Source organism: Zootoca vivipara, chromosome 3 (assembly GCF_963506605.1).
Source record: "Zootoca vivipara chromosome 3, rZooViv1.1, whole genome shotgun sequence".
Taxonomy (NCBI): Eukaryota; Metazoa; Chordata; class Lepidosauria; order Squamata; family Lacertidae; genus Zootoca; species Zootoca vivipara.
Genome location: NC_083278.1, coordinates 11,017,426 through 11,034,762, shown reverse-complemented (window position 1 = coordinate 11,034,762; position 17,337 = coordinate 11,017,426). Strand labels below are relative to the sequence as shown.

Genomic DNA, 17,337 nt, shown 5'->3' with positions numbered 1-17,337 from the left:
GAAACCGTCAAAATGATAGTGATGACGCACCATCTTCCTACTGGTACAAATCTCACAGAGTTAATGGTGTTTGCGTCGACACGGCAACTTGAGGTTGTTGCCTCAACCCAATAAGGCCATGTTTTAAGGCCATGAATTTCAGAACGACCGCAGTGCATATCGTTCCCATCTCCTGTGGCATGTGAATGAATGCACACACTCCCTAGGGATGGAATTTGTCACCCCGAGCCATATTAACAGCTGTGCAATTCACTATCTAAATTCCTAGCGCATGACTGTAAACCTGTCTTGAGTGTTACAATTACTATGATGAAAGCCCCAGATATTGCTCAACTGGAATTCGGCTCTTAAGTCTTCCTAACCACAAACAACAGTTAGGGAGCAGATAAATTAGTTCAGCCTACAGGAGAATATGTGTGACCAAATTCACAGAATAATAACAATAATATAATTTATTGGCCAAGTACCAACATACTTGGAATTTTGCTTCGGCTACATTGCAATGTAAACGTACCTTATACAAACACTGTTCTACTCACAATACAATAGCACAGCAAAGGAACCCCACCCATAACTGGCTTCCCCTTCCACTACTCAACTACGAATTTAACAATTTGATGGCACAAGGGGGAAAACTGTTCCTGTGCCTAGCCGTTTTTGTGTCTAGAGTCCTGTAGCAATGTCCAGGTGGAAGTAAATCAAACAGATGATGACCGGGATGCAAAGGATCTGCGACAATTCGCTCTGCTCTCTTCCTAGCTCGGATAGCATAAAGTGTCTCTATTGAAGGCAAACTAGCACCAATTACCCTTTCTGCAATTCTTACTGCTCGTTGGAGCCTTTTCTTGTCCATCTTGGAGGCTGTGCCATACCAGGCAGTAATAGAATTACAGAGAACAGTTTCAATGGTACCTCTGTAAAATTGGATCAACACTTCCTGGGGCAAATTAAATTTTCTTAGTTGACGCAAGAAACACAACCTCTGGTGGGCCTTTTTAATAATACTATTGATGTTGCCTGACCAATTTAGGTTTTGAGAAATTATAGAGCCCAGGAACTTAAAGGACTCTACTATTACAACCATGTTGCCATGGATGGAAAGTGGCGGCAAGATGGAAGAGTGCCTTCTGAAATCAATTACCATTTCCAATGCCTTTTGGGCATTTAGCACCAAATTATTCCTGCTGCACCATGAAACGAGATGGTCTATTTCCTGCCTATATGCAGATTCACCGTCCTTTTATTTCAGAATAAAAGCATGGTTTTGCTATAAGACCAGAATTAAAGAAGAAGGAAAAGTAGGAAGCGCCTAATACAATTGATTGTGTTTTCAGAACACTGCAGTACTTCTGCTACAATATCAGCAGTTAGTTCTATTGCTTGAGTTGACTGACGAAATAAAATAGGGTCAATCATACACATCAGACTGTGTTTGTTCTACATATGCAGAGATGCAACCCTGCAGTTCCCATCCCTCCACCTTGGTCAAGCAAGCAAGGGGAATGTTCCCATACATTGGGGAAAGGAAAGAAAATAACGCACAATATTTCTTGTCCGAATTGCCAGCTCATAGATAGTCAGGTTCATTTTTATTTTATTTTTATTCATTTCCAAGGTTTCCCCCCTCCTCTAAAAATAACTTTCATTAATATAGAAAATTTGAGGAAAACAATCATACCATTTATGTGCTGCCCTTTGGTATAATAAATTTGTCCAGGGAGGGTTGCAAATGAAATACTGTAAGCATAGGCAAGGCTGCAAAAGCTAAACCAAATTTGTCAAAGCTCAAGTAGCACAAATGAGGGAAGCCATTTCAACCTGTTCTTATCAAAGATGTTTCCATTTTTACCTTCTGAAACTCCATCCCAGGTATTAGACGGCCAGAAGAACTTTCTCTACTGAGACCACCAGAAGACGCAAAAAAGAAAAAGAGAAAAGACAAAGACAAAGAACCAGTCATAGAAGATATTTTAAATCTGAACAACTCTCCTGTGAGTTTGGGATTGCCAGGTAAATAACCCAACAGACACTACTGAGTTTATTTACTTACACATTTGGTGCCATCAGTGTGTGTAGTGTTTCACAGAGCAGCAACAAGAAAGGAAGTCCCTGTCCTAAGGAGCTCGCAATCTTTAAATTTGTCACAAGCGACAGAGGAAAGAGAGGGGAGGAATACATGTTGAGTTCGTAGGAAGGCTTACTTTCGGTAGCGGGTGAGCATTATGAGGGCTATACCAAAAGCTGAATTAGTTATTCAAACTGTTCCCCCCCCCCCGCTTTTGAAATCATTTTTATTTGATTCTACAAATGTAAATTAGTAACAATACCAAATACATATCCGTAAAATGAGATTTCTCTGAATCTCGAGACTTTCCCCCCCCAATCCCCTCCATGGGTCCTATTGTCAACATTTCCCACTGCATATTTCATAATCTGTGTTTTATAACCACCCCTATTGTCCATAGTATTTGTGGCATTACAAGTGAGATTAAAATCCTGCTAATGTTTTTATCTGCTTATGGTGGTCTCCAAAATAAATTATAAACTTTCCCCATTATTTCTTGAATTTCTTGTCTATTTGGTCTCTGAGTTTCCTGGTCAGTTTTGCCATCTCAGCATAGTCTGACAGTTTAGTTTGCCTTTCCTCTCTGGTAAGGACTCTTTCTTCTTTCAAACTTTTTATGGTAAAGAAGGGCAAAACCATTCTCCACCATAAAACTGGTACCCACGTCCAAAAAGGCATCAATGGTCTCCACAGTAACAAATCTCGCTACCTGTGCTGGATGATAGTAGTGGAGGCCTTGAGCATCTTTTCAGTCTGCTGAACAAGAAGAAAATGGAGAGAGAAGCTGGTGGGATAACGATCTGTCTGTAGGAGGTTAACTCTGGAGCTGTGCGCAAAATGGCCTCTTGAAATTCTCCCCTCTGTGGGCGGAGAAATTGGAGGAGAGACCAAGGCTACATCCACATCATGTATTTAGAACGCATGGTTTCCCCCAAAGAATTATGGGAACTGTAGTGTGTTAAGGGTGCTGTGATGTGAGGGGGTAAACTACAGCTCTCAGGATTCTTTTGGGGGAAGAGGTGTGGCTGTGACCTGTTTCTCCAGGGAGATGGGAAGCTCTTCAACAGTTTCCCAGGGGTGGGGGTTTACCATTGGCAGCCTCCAAGTTTGGCTTTGTTTATTCTGCTGCTGTTGGCAAAGTGTCCGCCATTTTGAATCCACCCCAGTGCCTCAGGTCTAGCATCCTTCTGGGCTATTGGAAGGGTTGGAAATAGTGGCCGCCGAAGGACGCAAAACGAAAACCAAGCAAAAAGTGGTAGAAAATAATGGAAGATTACTCTGCAGTGTCACCTTCTTTACTTGGGTGGGGGGCGAGAAAAGGGAAAATCTCAGGATGTTTATGAGAAAAATGTTTTCTGAGAAATGTTGACTCCACTCTAGTTTGTTCCTCCCATTTCAGCCTCTCACTAGATCCCCTCAGGATTAGCCTGCTGGAAAAGGGACAGTTGTAGTATGATAGATTGGCTATCAAAGGGAGTGAGTTTTCCTTGGTGGAATGGGCTCCTCTTCTCCCCAGCAATGTCTTCTGGCCTATAGAGTGAGATGAGTGCCGCAACCCCAGAGTCGGACACGACTTGACCTGATGGTCAGGGGCCCCTTTACCTTTACCTGTGCTGTTGTAGACTGAATTGTTCATCTCCTCTATTTCAGCAAGCCCTGGCTTCTATAGCAAAACCATGACTCCCACCTACGATCCTGTCAGTGGGACGCCTGTCTCTTCTGCAGTTGCCTGGTTTGGTGACAGCCTTCTGGCCAAGCAGAGCTGGAACAACCTTGCCTTCAGCCCTTCAAACTGCACACCGGAATCGCTTGCCAAAATGTACCAGCCTCGGACTCTGGTCGACAAAGCAAAGCTGAATGCTGGGTAAGAGGTGCCTCTGCTGGATATTGGGATTGGCCAGTTTGGACAAGCCAGGATAGGTCATGAGTGTGTGTGATGTCCTTGCGTGGGCTTATTATCATTATATCTTTATACCTTGCCGTTTTCCCTGGCAGGGATTCAGGGCAGCTTACAGATAAAATGAGAATTACTTTATATACACTCGTACCTTGGAAGTCGAACAAAATCCATTCTGGAAGTTCGCAAACTGGAACACTCACTTCCGGGTCTGCGGCGTTCGGGAGCCAAAACATTTGAGAATTAAGCTGTTCGAAAACCAAGGTGGGACTGTATATGCCTCCCTTATGTAATATGGAGATTTTTTAAATGAGGGGGAAGGGAGGCTGAAAATCAGTGAAACAGCACATGCAAAAAGTTCTTGATTTAAACCCCGGGATCCCCAGGTAGGGCTTAGAGACAGCACCTGAAGCCCCAATTGCATGGTTATGTGTTCCCTGTTTCTCCCAGATGCCATGCAAATTAACAGGTTCCTTCCTGCTCTGTTCCTTTGTCTCCCGTCCTCTTTCAGGTGGTTAGATTCCTCTCGGTCACTTATGGAACAAGGTATCCAGGAGGACGACCAGCTTTTGTTACGCTTCAAGTACTATTCTTTCTTTGATCTGAATGCAAAAGTAAGTAACTCTTAAAGAGTCACTTCCCTTCACGGACTGTCGTGACTTAGGGCATGTTGGATAAAGAGCAACCGCAAGGTTCTTACTAGGTTTCCTGCTTGTTTTCTGAGTTTGGGCCATCCGTAGCTCATGTAGCAAATGCACATCTACATAAATATAGAAAAACTAGGGGCTGCCGCCCTTCCTCGTGGCACTTGCCAACTCTGCCTGTACACTGGATTCAGCTAACTCATTCCACTAGTGGAAGCCAGTGCAATGACTTCTGCTAGCATCTTGCAAACCCACCCAGGCACCTGCCCCAAATCCGCTCTGGAGAGTTTGGAGAACTGCAGAACATCCCGGGGAGGAGAAGGGAGATGGTTTCCAACAATCTCCACAGCACTCCGTTGAATTCCACCATCTATATAATATATTTCTATCTCCCACAACTAATAAATACCAGCATTATAAACATCACAGTGCAATAACTATAACACATTACTAATTTACCATGTAGAAAAACTGCTGTAATAATAATATAATAATCATAATTTATTACTTATATCCTGACCAAAGCCAAGCCGTGCTTCCATGTACGTTTGGGAAGGATAATGCTTGATTCTTTCTCCTGTGCAAAGAAAGATGAAAGCCACTCTCAAATGCCCAGTTGCAGGTTCTCTTATCTGAGGTGGGGAACCTCAGGTCCAGAGCTCAAATGCAACACACTATCTGGCTATAATAATAATAATAATAATAATAATAATAATAAATTTTATTCATACCCTACCCATGTGGCTGCGTTTCCCCAGCCACTCTGGGTGGCTCTCAACAGACTATTAAAAACACGATAAAACATCAAACATTAAAAGCTTCCCTCTGCCTTCAGATGTCTTCTAAAAGTCAGATAGTTGTTTATTTCCTTGACATCTGATGGGAGGGCGTTCCACGGGATGGGTGCCACCACCGAGAAGGTGGAAACCGCCAGAAGGCCCTCGGAGCTGGACCTCGGTGTCTGGGCTGAACGATGGGGGTGGAGACGCTCCTTCAGCACTGGGCCGAGGCCGTTTCGGGCTTTAAAGGTCAGCACCAACACTTTGAATTGTGCTCAAAAATGTACTGGGAGCCAATGTAGGTCTCATCAACGTTAATGTTCTACCTATTCTTCATGAATTCAGTTAAAGGTTTCCACTTGTCTTCTAACGTTTTCTCTCTCCTGCCAACTTTCTCTGTCTGACTCAGGCTTGCTTCCTATTAGAAGTGCACAGGGTTGAGGCATTGTGTGTTTGTGTGTCGCACTGCTTAGCTGTACATAATGACAGGCTCACTCAAAATGTTGGCCACCGCTGGCTGAGAACCTTTGGCCATCTCTGACACAACATGGGCCCTGTTTGTCTTCTCCTGGCAGTACGACGCGGTGCGAATCAACCAGCTCTACGAACAAGCCCGCTGGGCCATTCTGCTGGAAGAGATAGACTGCACGGAGGAAGAAACCTTCATATTTGGTGCGCTGCAGGTACGTACTTGATCCTCAAGTTGACAAACCAGTTTCCCCATCTGCGGCAGGCAAACACCTGCCAGGACATGAACACAAAGAACCGAGCTCAGACTGGTTCCTTTCTGCAAGTCCTTTCCTTCTCCTGCTCCAACCCCGCCTCTCTCGGCAGTGATTAACGGGTTGGCTCTTTCAAGCTCCCTTGAGACCCATGTAAATAATTGACAGGTGCCCCCAGTCTTTTACAGCGGCAACTGCTAAGTTACACTTTGGTAGAATGAATCTAACCACACGAAATGCAAACAGGACCATCCCCCTCAAAGCATTGTTATATGCTTGCCACTCCCTAGCGATTGGTCATTTCAGGAGGAGTGCCACAGGAATCGGTTTCTTTCAGACGAGAGAAGAGTATTTCTATACTTTTTTTTCCTTTGCTGACAACAATGCCGGCAGAGTTGAAACAAGCAGGGAAACAAACAAGCAGCTGTCTGTCCTGCTAGTCCCTGCAACAGATTCCCAGAAAGTGATTTCTGCAGGCTCCGTCTTCATTGTTAAAATGCACAATAAAACTATCTGCTTGAAATGTTAAAATATTAAGGCCCATGGTCAAAATATGCAATAAAACAGAGATGTTGTGGAATAGTGGTTAGAGTGATGCCCCAGTGCTTTTATTCTGTGGGGACGCATACCCCTAAACGCTTTGTGAGTTTAACAGGAGAAGAAATTCACTGTATTTATTTTTCCCAATTTGAACTGTTTTCATTTTCCCCCTCGGTGGTGATTATCTTGAGTCAAAATGAGAGTACCCCTAAACATTCTTTTAGGGGGGAAAAGCACCGAGTTATACCATAAAATTATCTATCAATGGAAAAATAATTTAATGAAGAATGCAATGCGATAACTTTTATGAAGGATTATTTATTACAACAGCAGTCATAAAGAAGAAATGTGAAACACAGAGAAAAAATGAGAGATACAGGTTAAATTGCCGTTTTGGCACTTTGTGATAAATAAGTGGGTTTTGGGTTACAGTTTGGGCACCCGGTCTCTAAAAGGTTTGCCATCACTGTTCGGTCCGCAAGCTGAGCATATTCCATTCTTCTTTGGTTGGGGCTTCACTCGTTTTCCATTTTGGGGCTAACGAAACATTCATTTGCATTCTAAAAGGGCAGTTTCGTAAGATTTTGTTACCGGCTCACAACAAATCCCTCCTGGATGTGAAGCCAACGTACCTTCTCTTATTCAACTCTGTCTTTTGTCTTGTTATTTTTCCTATAGTACCACATCAGCAAGTTGACACTGTCAACGGGGTCACAAGTTTTCTCAACTGAAGCAGAAACGGATGAAGTGGAGGCGGCCCTTTCTAACCTTGAAGTCACTCTGGAAGGGGGAAAAGCAGAGAATATTTTGGTATACCATGCACACGGATGCCTGTAGAGGTCAAAGTTGAGAAAACTGGGTGGGCAGAGGAGTGGGATCTGTGACTTGTCACTAAGCATTTCTCAAGCTACATCCAATTGGGCAGGTGTGGCCAACACAAGAAACCCTCCAGAAGTGCAAGACTCAAAGAGCTGGGAGGGACACTGAGGATCATCTCTTTCAACCTCCTGCAATTCAGGAATATGCAGCTGTCCCTTATGGCCGTGGTTTTCAACCAGTGTGTCATGACACCCTGGGATGCCTTGAATGATGGTCAGGGGTGCCACAGGCAACACTGGCCTCCGTCCCTCTTTCCTTCCCTCCCTCCTCTGATGCCCTCTCACGTCTCTGCCTCCCAAGGTTTGCACAGCTGTTTGTCGCAGCAGCCCTGGCTGCAAGCTCCCCAGGCAAATGGTGTCTTTGGGGCCGGTCAGAGCGTGCTGGTTGCCAGGAGCTGAGGCAGCCTTGGAGTAAGCAAGCAAGTGGGTGACGGAGCCCAGCCAGGCAGTCCTCCAGCCCTTGCTGTTGGGAATGGACAGTGTGAGGAGGCACCTCTCTTTGGGGCCGGGGGCTGCAGCAGCGGCTGCCCAGAGGACTTCCAAGGAGAGGGGAGAGGAGGCTGAGGGAACGCTCCACAAGGGAGGTTGTTTGAGAAAGGGTGAGAGGTTGCCAGCTCTGCAGGCAAGGGGTGACATAACTGGGCTCCTGAGCCCCACAGGGCTGCCGTAGAAAGAATGTAAGTGATCAGGGGAGCCCTGGACTCAAAAATGTTGAAAACCTTTGTCATACGGGGATCAAACCTGCAGCCTTGACTTGATCAGCACCATGCTCTAACCAACTGAGGTATCCTGGGCATTGGACAATGACTCCCATTATCCCTGTCCATTGGTCATGATAGTTGGGGTTGATGAGAGCCGTAGTCCACCAACATCTTGGGGGTTCCATTTTGGCTATCCCTGCAATATGGGGACACACTCTGGCTCCATTGCAATCACAGTCCATCTCTCGTATGGTTGCAACTCTTCTACTGAAATAAATGTTCTTTTCATGGGGTGGAATTCAGCTTAAGTGCTAAGTGGTGTAATGTACATGGGGAACGAGGTCCACTTGCACAACAGGACTTTCTCCCTCTCCTCCCCTCACAAGTCCTGGGCTTCCCACCTACCCTCCAGAGCAGATTTAGGGAGCACAGGTGGGGTGCTGGGAAAGTCCTGTTGCACAAGTAGACTTTGTTTTGCATACGCAACAACTCAGTTGAATCTATCCCAGTGCAGAGATTGCTCCCCAATTTCTGACTTGGCTGAGTTACATGTAGGTAGCCGTGTTGGTCCGACGTAGTCAAAAAAACTTTTAAAAAAATTCCTTCCAGTAGTACTAGCACCTTAGAGACCAACTAAGTTTGTCATAGGTATGAGCTTTTGTGTGCATGCACACTTCTTCAGATACACTGAAACAGAAGTCACCAGACCCTTATATGTAGTCATACATACTTCTGTTTCAGTGTATCTGACGAAGTGTGCATGCGCATGAAAGCTCATACCTATGACAAACTTAGTTGGTCTCTAAGGTGCTACTGGAAGGAATTTTTTTTTATTTTGTTTTAACTTGGCTGAGATTGTCCTAAAGAGAAACTTTTCTGTCAGCTTGCTATGCTCTGGAGAACACCTTTTGGATAGTCTGCTTCTCCCAAATGTGAAAAAAGCTACCTGTTTGGTGCATGCTGTTGAGTTGGGATTCAAGAAATACCGCAAGGGAATTAAAAAACAACAACAGCAGCAACAACAACACATAACTTTATAACCAAGTGCATATATATGATAGTATCAGCAAATTATAAGTGCACTGCACTAAAACAATTCTTGGTTGTCTTTAGGAGGATATCACAGACATACCAAAGCTTGCAGATAACCTCAAACTATTTAGGTAAGTAAAAAAGCAAAACAAAAAAGCATATAAAGTTTTCTTTTCTTTTTTTGTAAATCATAACATTAAAATATGGACTGTAATGGATACCAGTTAGCACTGAAAGGTTTTCTGGCTATAATTTATTTTAACATTCCCACTGAGATGCAGAGTGTACCAATGTAACACTATAATGTGATGTTAGCCACCTTCGTAAAATAGCTTTCTTTAATCTTTTTGTTTTCTTTTAAGAATTGTGCTGTGAACTGGAATGGCCACAGGGTTGGACAATGTTGCCTTGTTGCACTTTAATCCTTTCACGGATTAAAAAACGGATTTTAAACCTTGTGTGCAGCAGAGACTTCTGTATTCTCACGCAGAAGTACTATGTCTTACTGAGTTAAATGGGACTGAGTCCCTAATAAGTGGGATGCGGGTGGCGCTGTGGTCTAAACCACTGAGCCTCTTGGGCTTGCTGATCAGAAGGTTGGTGGTTCAAATCCCCGCGACGGGGTGAATTCCCGTTGCTCTTTCCCAGCTCCTGCCAACCTAGCAGTTCGAAAGCATGCCAGTGCAAGTAGATAAATAGGTACCACTGCGGCAGGAAAGTAAACGGTGTTTCCATGCGCTGTTCTGATTCGTCAGAAGCAGTTTAGTCATGCTGGCCACATGATCCGGCTGTGGACAAACGCCGGCTCCCTCGGCCTGAAAATGAGATGAGCACCGCAACGCCATAGTCACCTTTGACTGGACTTAACCGTCCAGGGGTCTTTTACCTAATGTGTGGTTAATCTGCATGGCGCCTCCTCCATTCTGTCTTAAGACTGTTAGGAAGACTGGAAGCAGCCTTCCACCAAGTCACACCCTTGACCCATCTATCTCAGAAAACACCTACACTGACTGTCCACAGCTTTCCAGAATTTCAGACCAGGGACTCTTCTTGCACTACCAGGAGGTGCCAAGAATTGAACATGGAACCTTCTGCATAGAGAGCAGAAATTGTGCCGCTGAGCCCTTGCCACATCTTGCAAATTGCAGACTGGTTTTTTCCTCCATTATCATGCCAGCAACATATTTTCTCTCCCTCTCTTCCTGCCTCATTTTTATGTGTGCATTTCTTTTGTGCTTAACATCTACCTAGATCAATAGGCTTGAGAAACACCAAAGCTGGCTTCTCACTGACTTTTTATTTGGTCTTAAAAATAGAATTAATACTACTGTTGCTATTTTGGATTCCCCCACCACCATCCTCCGAGTATACCAGGCATAGGCAAACTCCAGATGTTTGGGACTACAATTCCCATCATTCCTAACCGCTTGTCCTGTTAGCTAGGGATGATGGGAATTGTAGTCCCAAACATCTGGAGTTTGCCTATGCCTGTAGTAGACCAACACAGCTGCCAGCAACATTTGCCTGTATGCTTCTAAGTACAGTCGTACCTTGGAAGTCTAACGGAATCCGTTCCGGAAGTCTGTTTGACTTCCAAAACATTTGGAAACCAAAGCGCGGCTTCTGATTGGCTGCAGGAAGTTCCTGCAGCCAATCGGAAACCACAGAAGCCCCGTCTGACATTCAGCTTCCAGAGGAACACTCGCCGGCATTCAGCAGCCAAAATATCTGAGAACTAAGCTGTTCAAAAACTGTTCGAAATGAGCATGCATTTCAGATAGGAGCACCTACCTGTGTCACTATCAGTTGTGTGTGTTCACTATCAAATTGAACATTCCAGTGACTCAGATAAAGCTCAGCTATTTGCACTGGAAAGTCGCTAGCATTTTTCTTCCCTTGAAGTGACTGATTCCAAACGTTTAATTCTATGGAAAACATAAGATAAGAGATTGCCTGTAGCTTTGAACTCTTATTAGAGTGTTTAGTTTTGCTAATCGGTGGTGGCATTTCCCCCAGAAATGAAGCGGTGTGCTTCAAAGAGAATTTGATTATTTTTGAAACCTCTAATAAAAGATCATTTCAAATCATATGCAAGTGACAAAGGGCAGGAGCTGTGCTTTCAAGATTAAATGCCAGTTTTGCAGCATCAGTCTGTTCCCTGCCTGTCAGGGCAATAGCCCCAAAGGACTTGTGTGAGGTCCCTCAAAGGCAACAGTGCTATGGGGACCCATTTCTGTCACTGAACAAGCCACCTGCAAAATGTAAGACATTCTTAATAAGAACCTCGGAACCTCAGAAGAGACCTTTGAAATGCAAGAAACCAGAGCAAGGCGGGGGAAAGCAGGGTAGATTTGATTTGAATCAAATTTATTTAAATCACTGGTCAGTAAGACTTGAATTAAATCATTTTTTTTCCCAGAAAGACTCATTCTTGCTGGTATAATAATATTTACAACCAGGTTTCATTTTTGGAATAATAAATTTTCAGAGTAGTTTCTACAGTTAATATCAAAAATTACTGATTTGGTTATACTGTTAGAAATACATAGACAGATAATTATGAAATTATTGTGAGGTTTAATAAGTTAACTGTTTATATTTGGACAACTTTTCTGCTATACTTTATTGGAAGGAGAAAAATAATCATTTCCTTAATAACAATTTGAACCATTGAACTAAAACAATAACATTATAGCACATGTATCCATGTTTATTAACTGATGGTTGATCTTTTTTTTTTATTAAGAAAATCTCAAGACTGAATTTTAGCACACATGAAAAACTTAAAACAAATCCTTATATCCTGATGAAAAGCCTTTGGACTATAATATAACTTAAATAGAAAACTATATTTAGAAAGATTTTTTCCTCCAAAAGCATTTTATTTTTTAAAAAAATCCAATTTAAATAAAAAAAATCTGATTTAAATTTTTTAAAAAACTGATTTTTATTTTTTTAATCCTTTATTTTTATCCATCCTGCACACACTATACATAGAACTGTAGTGTCAGAAGGTACCAGTCCAATCTAGTCCAATCCTCTGCTATGCAAAAAATCTCAGCTAAAGCATCCATGACAGATGGCCATCCAAACTCTGCTTTGAAAAAACCTCAAATGAAAGAGAGTTCACTGCCTCGTATGGGAGTCTGTTCCACCCTCAAGCAGCTCTTGCTGTCAGAAAGTTCATCCTGATGTTTAATCAGAATCTCCTTTCTTGAATCATCGGTTTAGGTCCTAACCTCTGGAGCAGGGGAGAACAAGCTTGTAGTCCCACCCGTCCACACAGATTGTTTGTTAATTTGCAGGTCCAAAAAGCTGGCGTTGAAAACCTTCAAGCAATATTGGTTTGTCTTCAAAGACACATCCGTCTCTTACTTTAAAAATAAGGAAGCTGAACATGGAGAACCCATTGAGAAGCTCAACCTAAAAGGTATGGAGTGCTGTTTTTCAGACCACCTTTATGAAATTCAGCTCCTGGTTGACGGCCTACTGGGGAATTTCTAGCACAATGCAGTGTTCCCCAATTGCTCTTCACTTTTGGTGCATATGTGCACAAGCACCATGTAATCTGCTCTTTTTTTTCTTTTTTTGGAAATCATTTTTATTGGTTTTTCAAATACAAAGTTATAAACAAAGAATCAAAAAGTATATTCATATAAAGAGATTCCTCCGAATCTCAGGACTTCCCCCCATACCCTCCATGGGTTCCCATTTTGAACATTTAATACTGTACAGTGATACCTTGGGTTAAGAACTTAATTCGTTCCGTTTTATAATTTGGCATAATATTTGGTTTAATAGATATATATTTGTATAATTGGTTTGATATTATTGATTTGTAAGTGAAAAATCTAATAAAAATTGATTTTTTTAAAAAAGATTTTTAAAAAAGAACTTAATTCGTTCCAGAGGTCCGTTCTTAACCTGAGACCGTTCTTAACCTGAGGTACCACTTTAGCTAATGGGGCCTCCCGATCCCGCCGCACTGCGGAGGCACGATTTCTGTTCTCATCCTGAAGCAAAGTTCTTAACCCGAGGTACTAATTCTGGGTTAGTGGAGTCTGTAACCTGAAGTGTTTGTAACCCAAGATACCACTGTATATTCTTTCATACTTCGATTTTTAAATCAAAGCATATTATCCGTGGTAATTGTTAAACTACAAGTGAGATCAAAACCCTGCTAATGTTTCCATCTGCTTGCAATGGTCTCCTAAATAACTTATAAATTTTTTTGTGTTCTTTTATGTCTCCTTGGTTTCTTTTGTCCCCTTGGTTTCGGAGCTTTCCAGTCAGTTTTGCCTTCTTGGCATAGTCCATCAGCTTGGTTTTCCACTCCTCTCTGGCAGGGACTTTTGTCTTCTTTCCATCTCTGGTCTAGTAACATCCGGGCGGCTGTTCCATACATAAAAAGTCTCTTCTGTTCCTTTCAAATATCAGTACCTGTAATTCCTGATAGAAAAGCTTCTGGTTTCTTAACAAAAGTCATTTTAAACGTTTTCTTCATTTCACTGTATATCATCTCCCAGAAAGCTTTTATTACCTTACACGTCCACCACATATGATAAAAGGTACCTTCTTTTTCTTTACATTTCCAACAAGAATTTGTAGTCTGCTTTTATAGAGTGGCCTCATTCAGACATGGCATTGGCCATAAAACAGCTCCTCCCTTCCTAAACCAGGTTAACACACGGCAGAGCGGCTGGCTTGGTGTTATGTGAAAAGAAACTCTGGTGACTTGCTTTCCCCCAAGCAACCTGCAAGGAGGAAGCCAAGAGCAAACTTTGGCTTCCAGACTTAATTACCTGACTGTGGTTTATTGTGTGCAAACAAAGCCCAATGTTTTGATTGCATTTGCTGTTTTCTGAATCACTGCTTCTACTTTAGCATGGGCTCTTTCCAAATGTAGGATTTTGATGTTTATGATGGCTACGTTGTCTGTCAGCACTATGACTCTAGAGCGGGCTTTCCCAAATTGGGTCTCCAGCTGTTTTTGGACTACAGTTCCCATCATCCCTGACGACTGGTCCTGCTAGCTACGGATGATGGGAGTTGTAGTCCAACAACAGCTGGAGGTGCAAGTTGGGGAGACACTGATTTAGAGCATTGCATTTGGCCTTAAATCTAACTAACTTCTATGCTGTAATATTAATAACATGTCTTGCCACACACCTAACACACCTAAACCAGCTATTTGGTAATAGTCATGGCATAGGGAGGCAATCATAGTAATATAATATTCAACCACCTGCACAACTTGAAATCATGTTACCTTCTTTTTTTATATGCCTTTTTATTCTTGCCCTCTTCCGGTTTCCTTTCAAGTTCTCCTACCGTAGCTCACCCTTAAAAGTAGGCAAAGCATAACATTACTTCTGACTTTTTGTGCCTTCTGTCAATTAGGATGTGAAATTGTTCCAGACGTGAGTGTTTCGGGCAGAAAATATGGGATTAAGTTACTCATCCCTGTTGCCGATGGAATGAATGAGGTGCACCTGAGATGTGATAACGTGAGTAGCAAAAAGGGTTAACCCAAATTCTGTAGGAGGGTTTAAGGTCCATTGTGTGCATGGCAGTGATGCTTAGGAAGTTGCAGGGCCTAAATATTGCCAGTGAAGTGAGACATATGCACAGAAAATGGGGTTTGTGCAGGGAACAGGGTAACAACACAGTAGGGACAACAGTGAACCAGGCTGCAGGTTGGCTTCCACATATCAGGGGTGGTTCACCTGGTGGGGGGCAGAGCTCAAGCAATAGCTTCCCAGAAGGGTATACACAGCCTTGTCCTCACGTCGAACTTCTCCGTTAAGCAACAGCTTGCTGGAAAGGCTATTGCTGTTGCTGGGAAGCTGTTGCCCCCCTGGGTGAACTTTTGCCACCTCTAGCTTGGATTTATGTTCCTTTACAATGCAGGCCAGCCTGTGAGTGTGGAGATTTATGGGGAGGTCAGTGTAAACAAGGGAGTTAGCACAGTGTCTGGGTGAAATCTGTCTTTCAGATAAGAACTGGAGTTCACAAACCTCTCAGCAATAACCTCAACCTTGTCCATTCAAAATACCCTGCATTCTCCAGACTTGGGAGTGTTGTTCAACCTTTTGTCCTATAAGAGCCTCCAAAATGAAGAAGAAAACTGTTTAAGCTTCATACAAAAGTTAAGAGCAAGTCACTCGGTTTGCCCCTCTGGAGCAAAGGAGCTTTGGGGAAGAGCTATAGCACCAGGCAAGGAAGAAGTCCCTGGTTTAATCTCTCCTGTAAATCCAGAACTGTCCCTGGAAAACAGGGACACCTATGTTGCATTGCTGGATAGGTAACCAGTAATTCCTCGTAAGGAGAGCCTGCTGGATCAGGCCAGCATCCTCTCACAATGGCCAACTAAATGCCTGTGGGAAACCTGCAAGCAGGATCCAAGCACAAGAGCACCTTTCCTTTCTGTAGCTTCCAGCAGTTGATATCTCCCATCGCTACCAAGCCCAGTTACATCAGCGATGCCAGGTATCTTTTGGAAGTTTACAAGGGGTAAAGGTAGCAGCTCTTGTTCGGAGATGGAAAGCCTCTGAACCCAAGTCTCGCCATCATAACTGGTAGCCATTGTTTACTGATCCTCCTTGAATTGGTCTGGTCTTCTTGCAAAGCCACCCAGAACTCATTCAAGTGAAGTCTAGGCTCTACCCTTTTGCTTTCGGACTAGGGGCCTGTGTCTAAACCTAACCAAAAAAAAGGGGAAGGCAACATGGGGCCCTCCACCATTCTTTACCATGAGAGGGCACCACTTTGCCGGCCCTTGGTTCAAGCGACTACAAGGTGGCGGAGAAGCAAGCAAACGACGGTGCAAGGATTCTTTGCGGAAGTTTCTTCTTCATGGACTCTGCTGACTGTTTTCTTTGCAGGAAAACCAGTATGCCAGGTGGATGGCTGCTTGCGTTTTGGCTTCCAAAGGGAAATCGATGGCTGACAGCTCCTACCACCCAGAGGTCCACAACATCTTGTCTTTCTTAAAAATGAAAAGCAGAACTGCTGCTCCCCAAGACGTTTCTGACATGGAAAGCATGGATATGAAGCCAGAGTGCTTTATCTCGCCACGATATGCAAAGAAATACAAGTCCAAGCAGGTAACTGGGGGTGGGGTGAGGGGTTGGCAGAAGGAAATTACAGCGGGATCCAGAGCAGATTTTCCTTGTCAAGCTGACTCAAACCTGATTCATATGATTCTTGCTTAACAAAGCCAAAAGCATGTATTTTTCTTCAGCAAGATCTTAAACTAGGACAAGAGTCAGAAGCATGACACCTGTGGGTGCATTGGACGTTTGAAGTCTTCCTCTGAACCTATGAAGCTTTTGAAGATCACACACACACACTTCCCTGTTGGTCATAAAGTGGTGGGGGTGGTTTCGCTTTTCTCCTTTGAAAAGCACATCAAGATGATGTTGGAAGAGTGATACTCTTTCCCATCTCCTCTTTCAGTTCTATATGCTTTTCAGGGTTCAGATTAATTGTACTGGATCTAACCTTTATCCAGATCCCTTGGAAGGCAAAGTGTGTGCACATATATGCACTTGTCGCCTTTCAGAAAACCTGATCTGAGGGATAGGAAAGAAGTGATGGGGGTGGGTGGGTCAGAGTCCATGGCACATACTCCCAAATCCAAACATCCCCACAAACTTAAAAAAGTTGGTCACAATGTTTAAAATGACCTTCCCAAAAAGACCAGGGTCCTTTCTGTTGGGGATAATTCAGACTGAAATTCCCCAGGCATCAGAAAAGGTTATTTATGTATGCAACAACTGCGGCCCATGTTTCGTTAGCCCAAAAATGGAAAATGAGTGAAGTCCCAACCAAAGAAGATTGACAACTTAGATTGATAGAATATGCACAACTTGCATATTTAACATATAGAATAAGGGCACAAGAAAAACATACATTTAAAGAAGATTGGGAAACGTTTATTGAATATATGCGAAATAATTGTGTACAGCTGAAAATGCTGGCAGCATTAAGATAAATTCAACAGTGTAAATAAGTTTTGATGGATGTAATAATGGAAAACCGATTGGTATAGTTTTTGTAAAATATGCAGGGATATAA

The 17,337-nt window shown here is 43.1% G+C and overlaps 1 protein-coding gene across 3 annotated transcripts in view; it reads left to right on the top strand.

Moving 5' to 3' along the window:
- The window catches only part of FERMT1 (FERM domain containing kindlin 1), a 32,264-nt gene that overhangs the window by 8,772 nt on the left and 6,155 nt on the right, over positions 1 to 17,337 (top strand). For all 3 annotated transcript variants that reach the window (XM_035110120.2, XM_060272406.1, XM_035110121.2), the window contains 9 exons: positions 1,870 to 2,010; positions 3,716 to 3,929; positions 4,474 to 4,576; positions 5,961 to 6,068; positions 7,326 to 7,457; positions 9,340 to 9,389; positions 12,564 to 12,688; positions 14,659 to 14,765; positions 16,143 to 16,364. In XM_035110120.2, the coding sequence (XP_034966011.2) occupies positions 1,870 to 2,010; positions 3,716 to 3,929; positions 4,474 to 4,576; positions 5,961 to 6,068; positions 7,326 to 7,457; positions 9,340 to 9,389; positions 12,564 to 12,688; positions 14,659 to 14,765; positions 16,143 to 16,364 (1,202 nt within the window). The remainder of the gene's footprint in view (positions 1 to 1,869; positions 2,011 to 3,715; positions 3,930 to 4,473; positions 4,577 to 5,960; positions 6,069 to 7,325; positions 7,458 to 9,339; positions 9,390 to 12,563; positions 12,689 to 14,658; positions 14,766 to 16,142; positions 16,365 to 17,337) is intronic.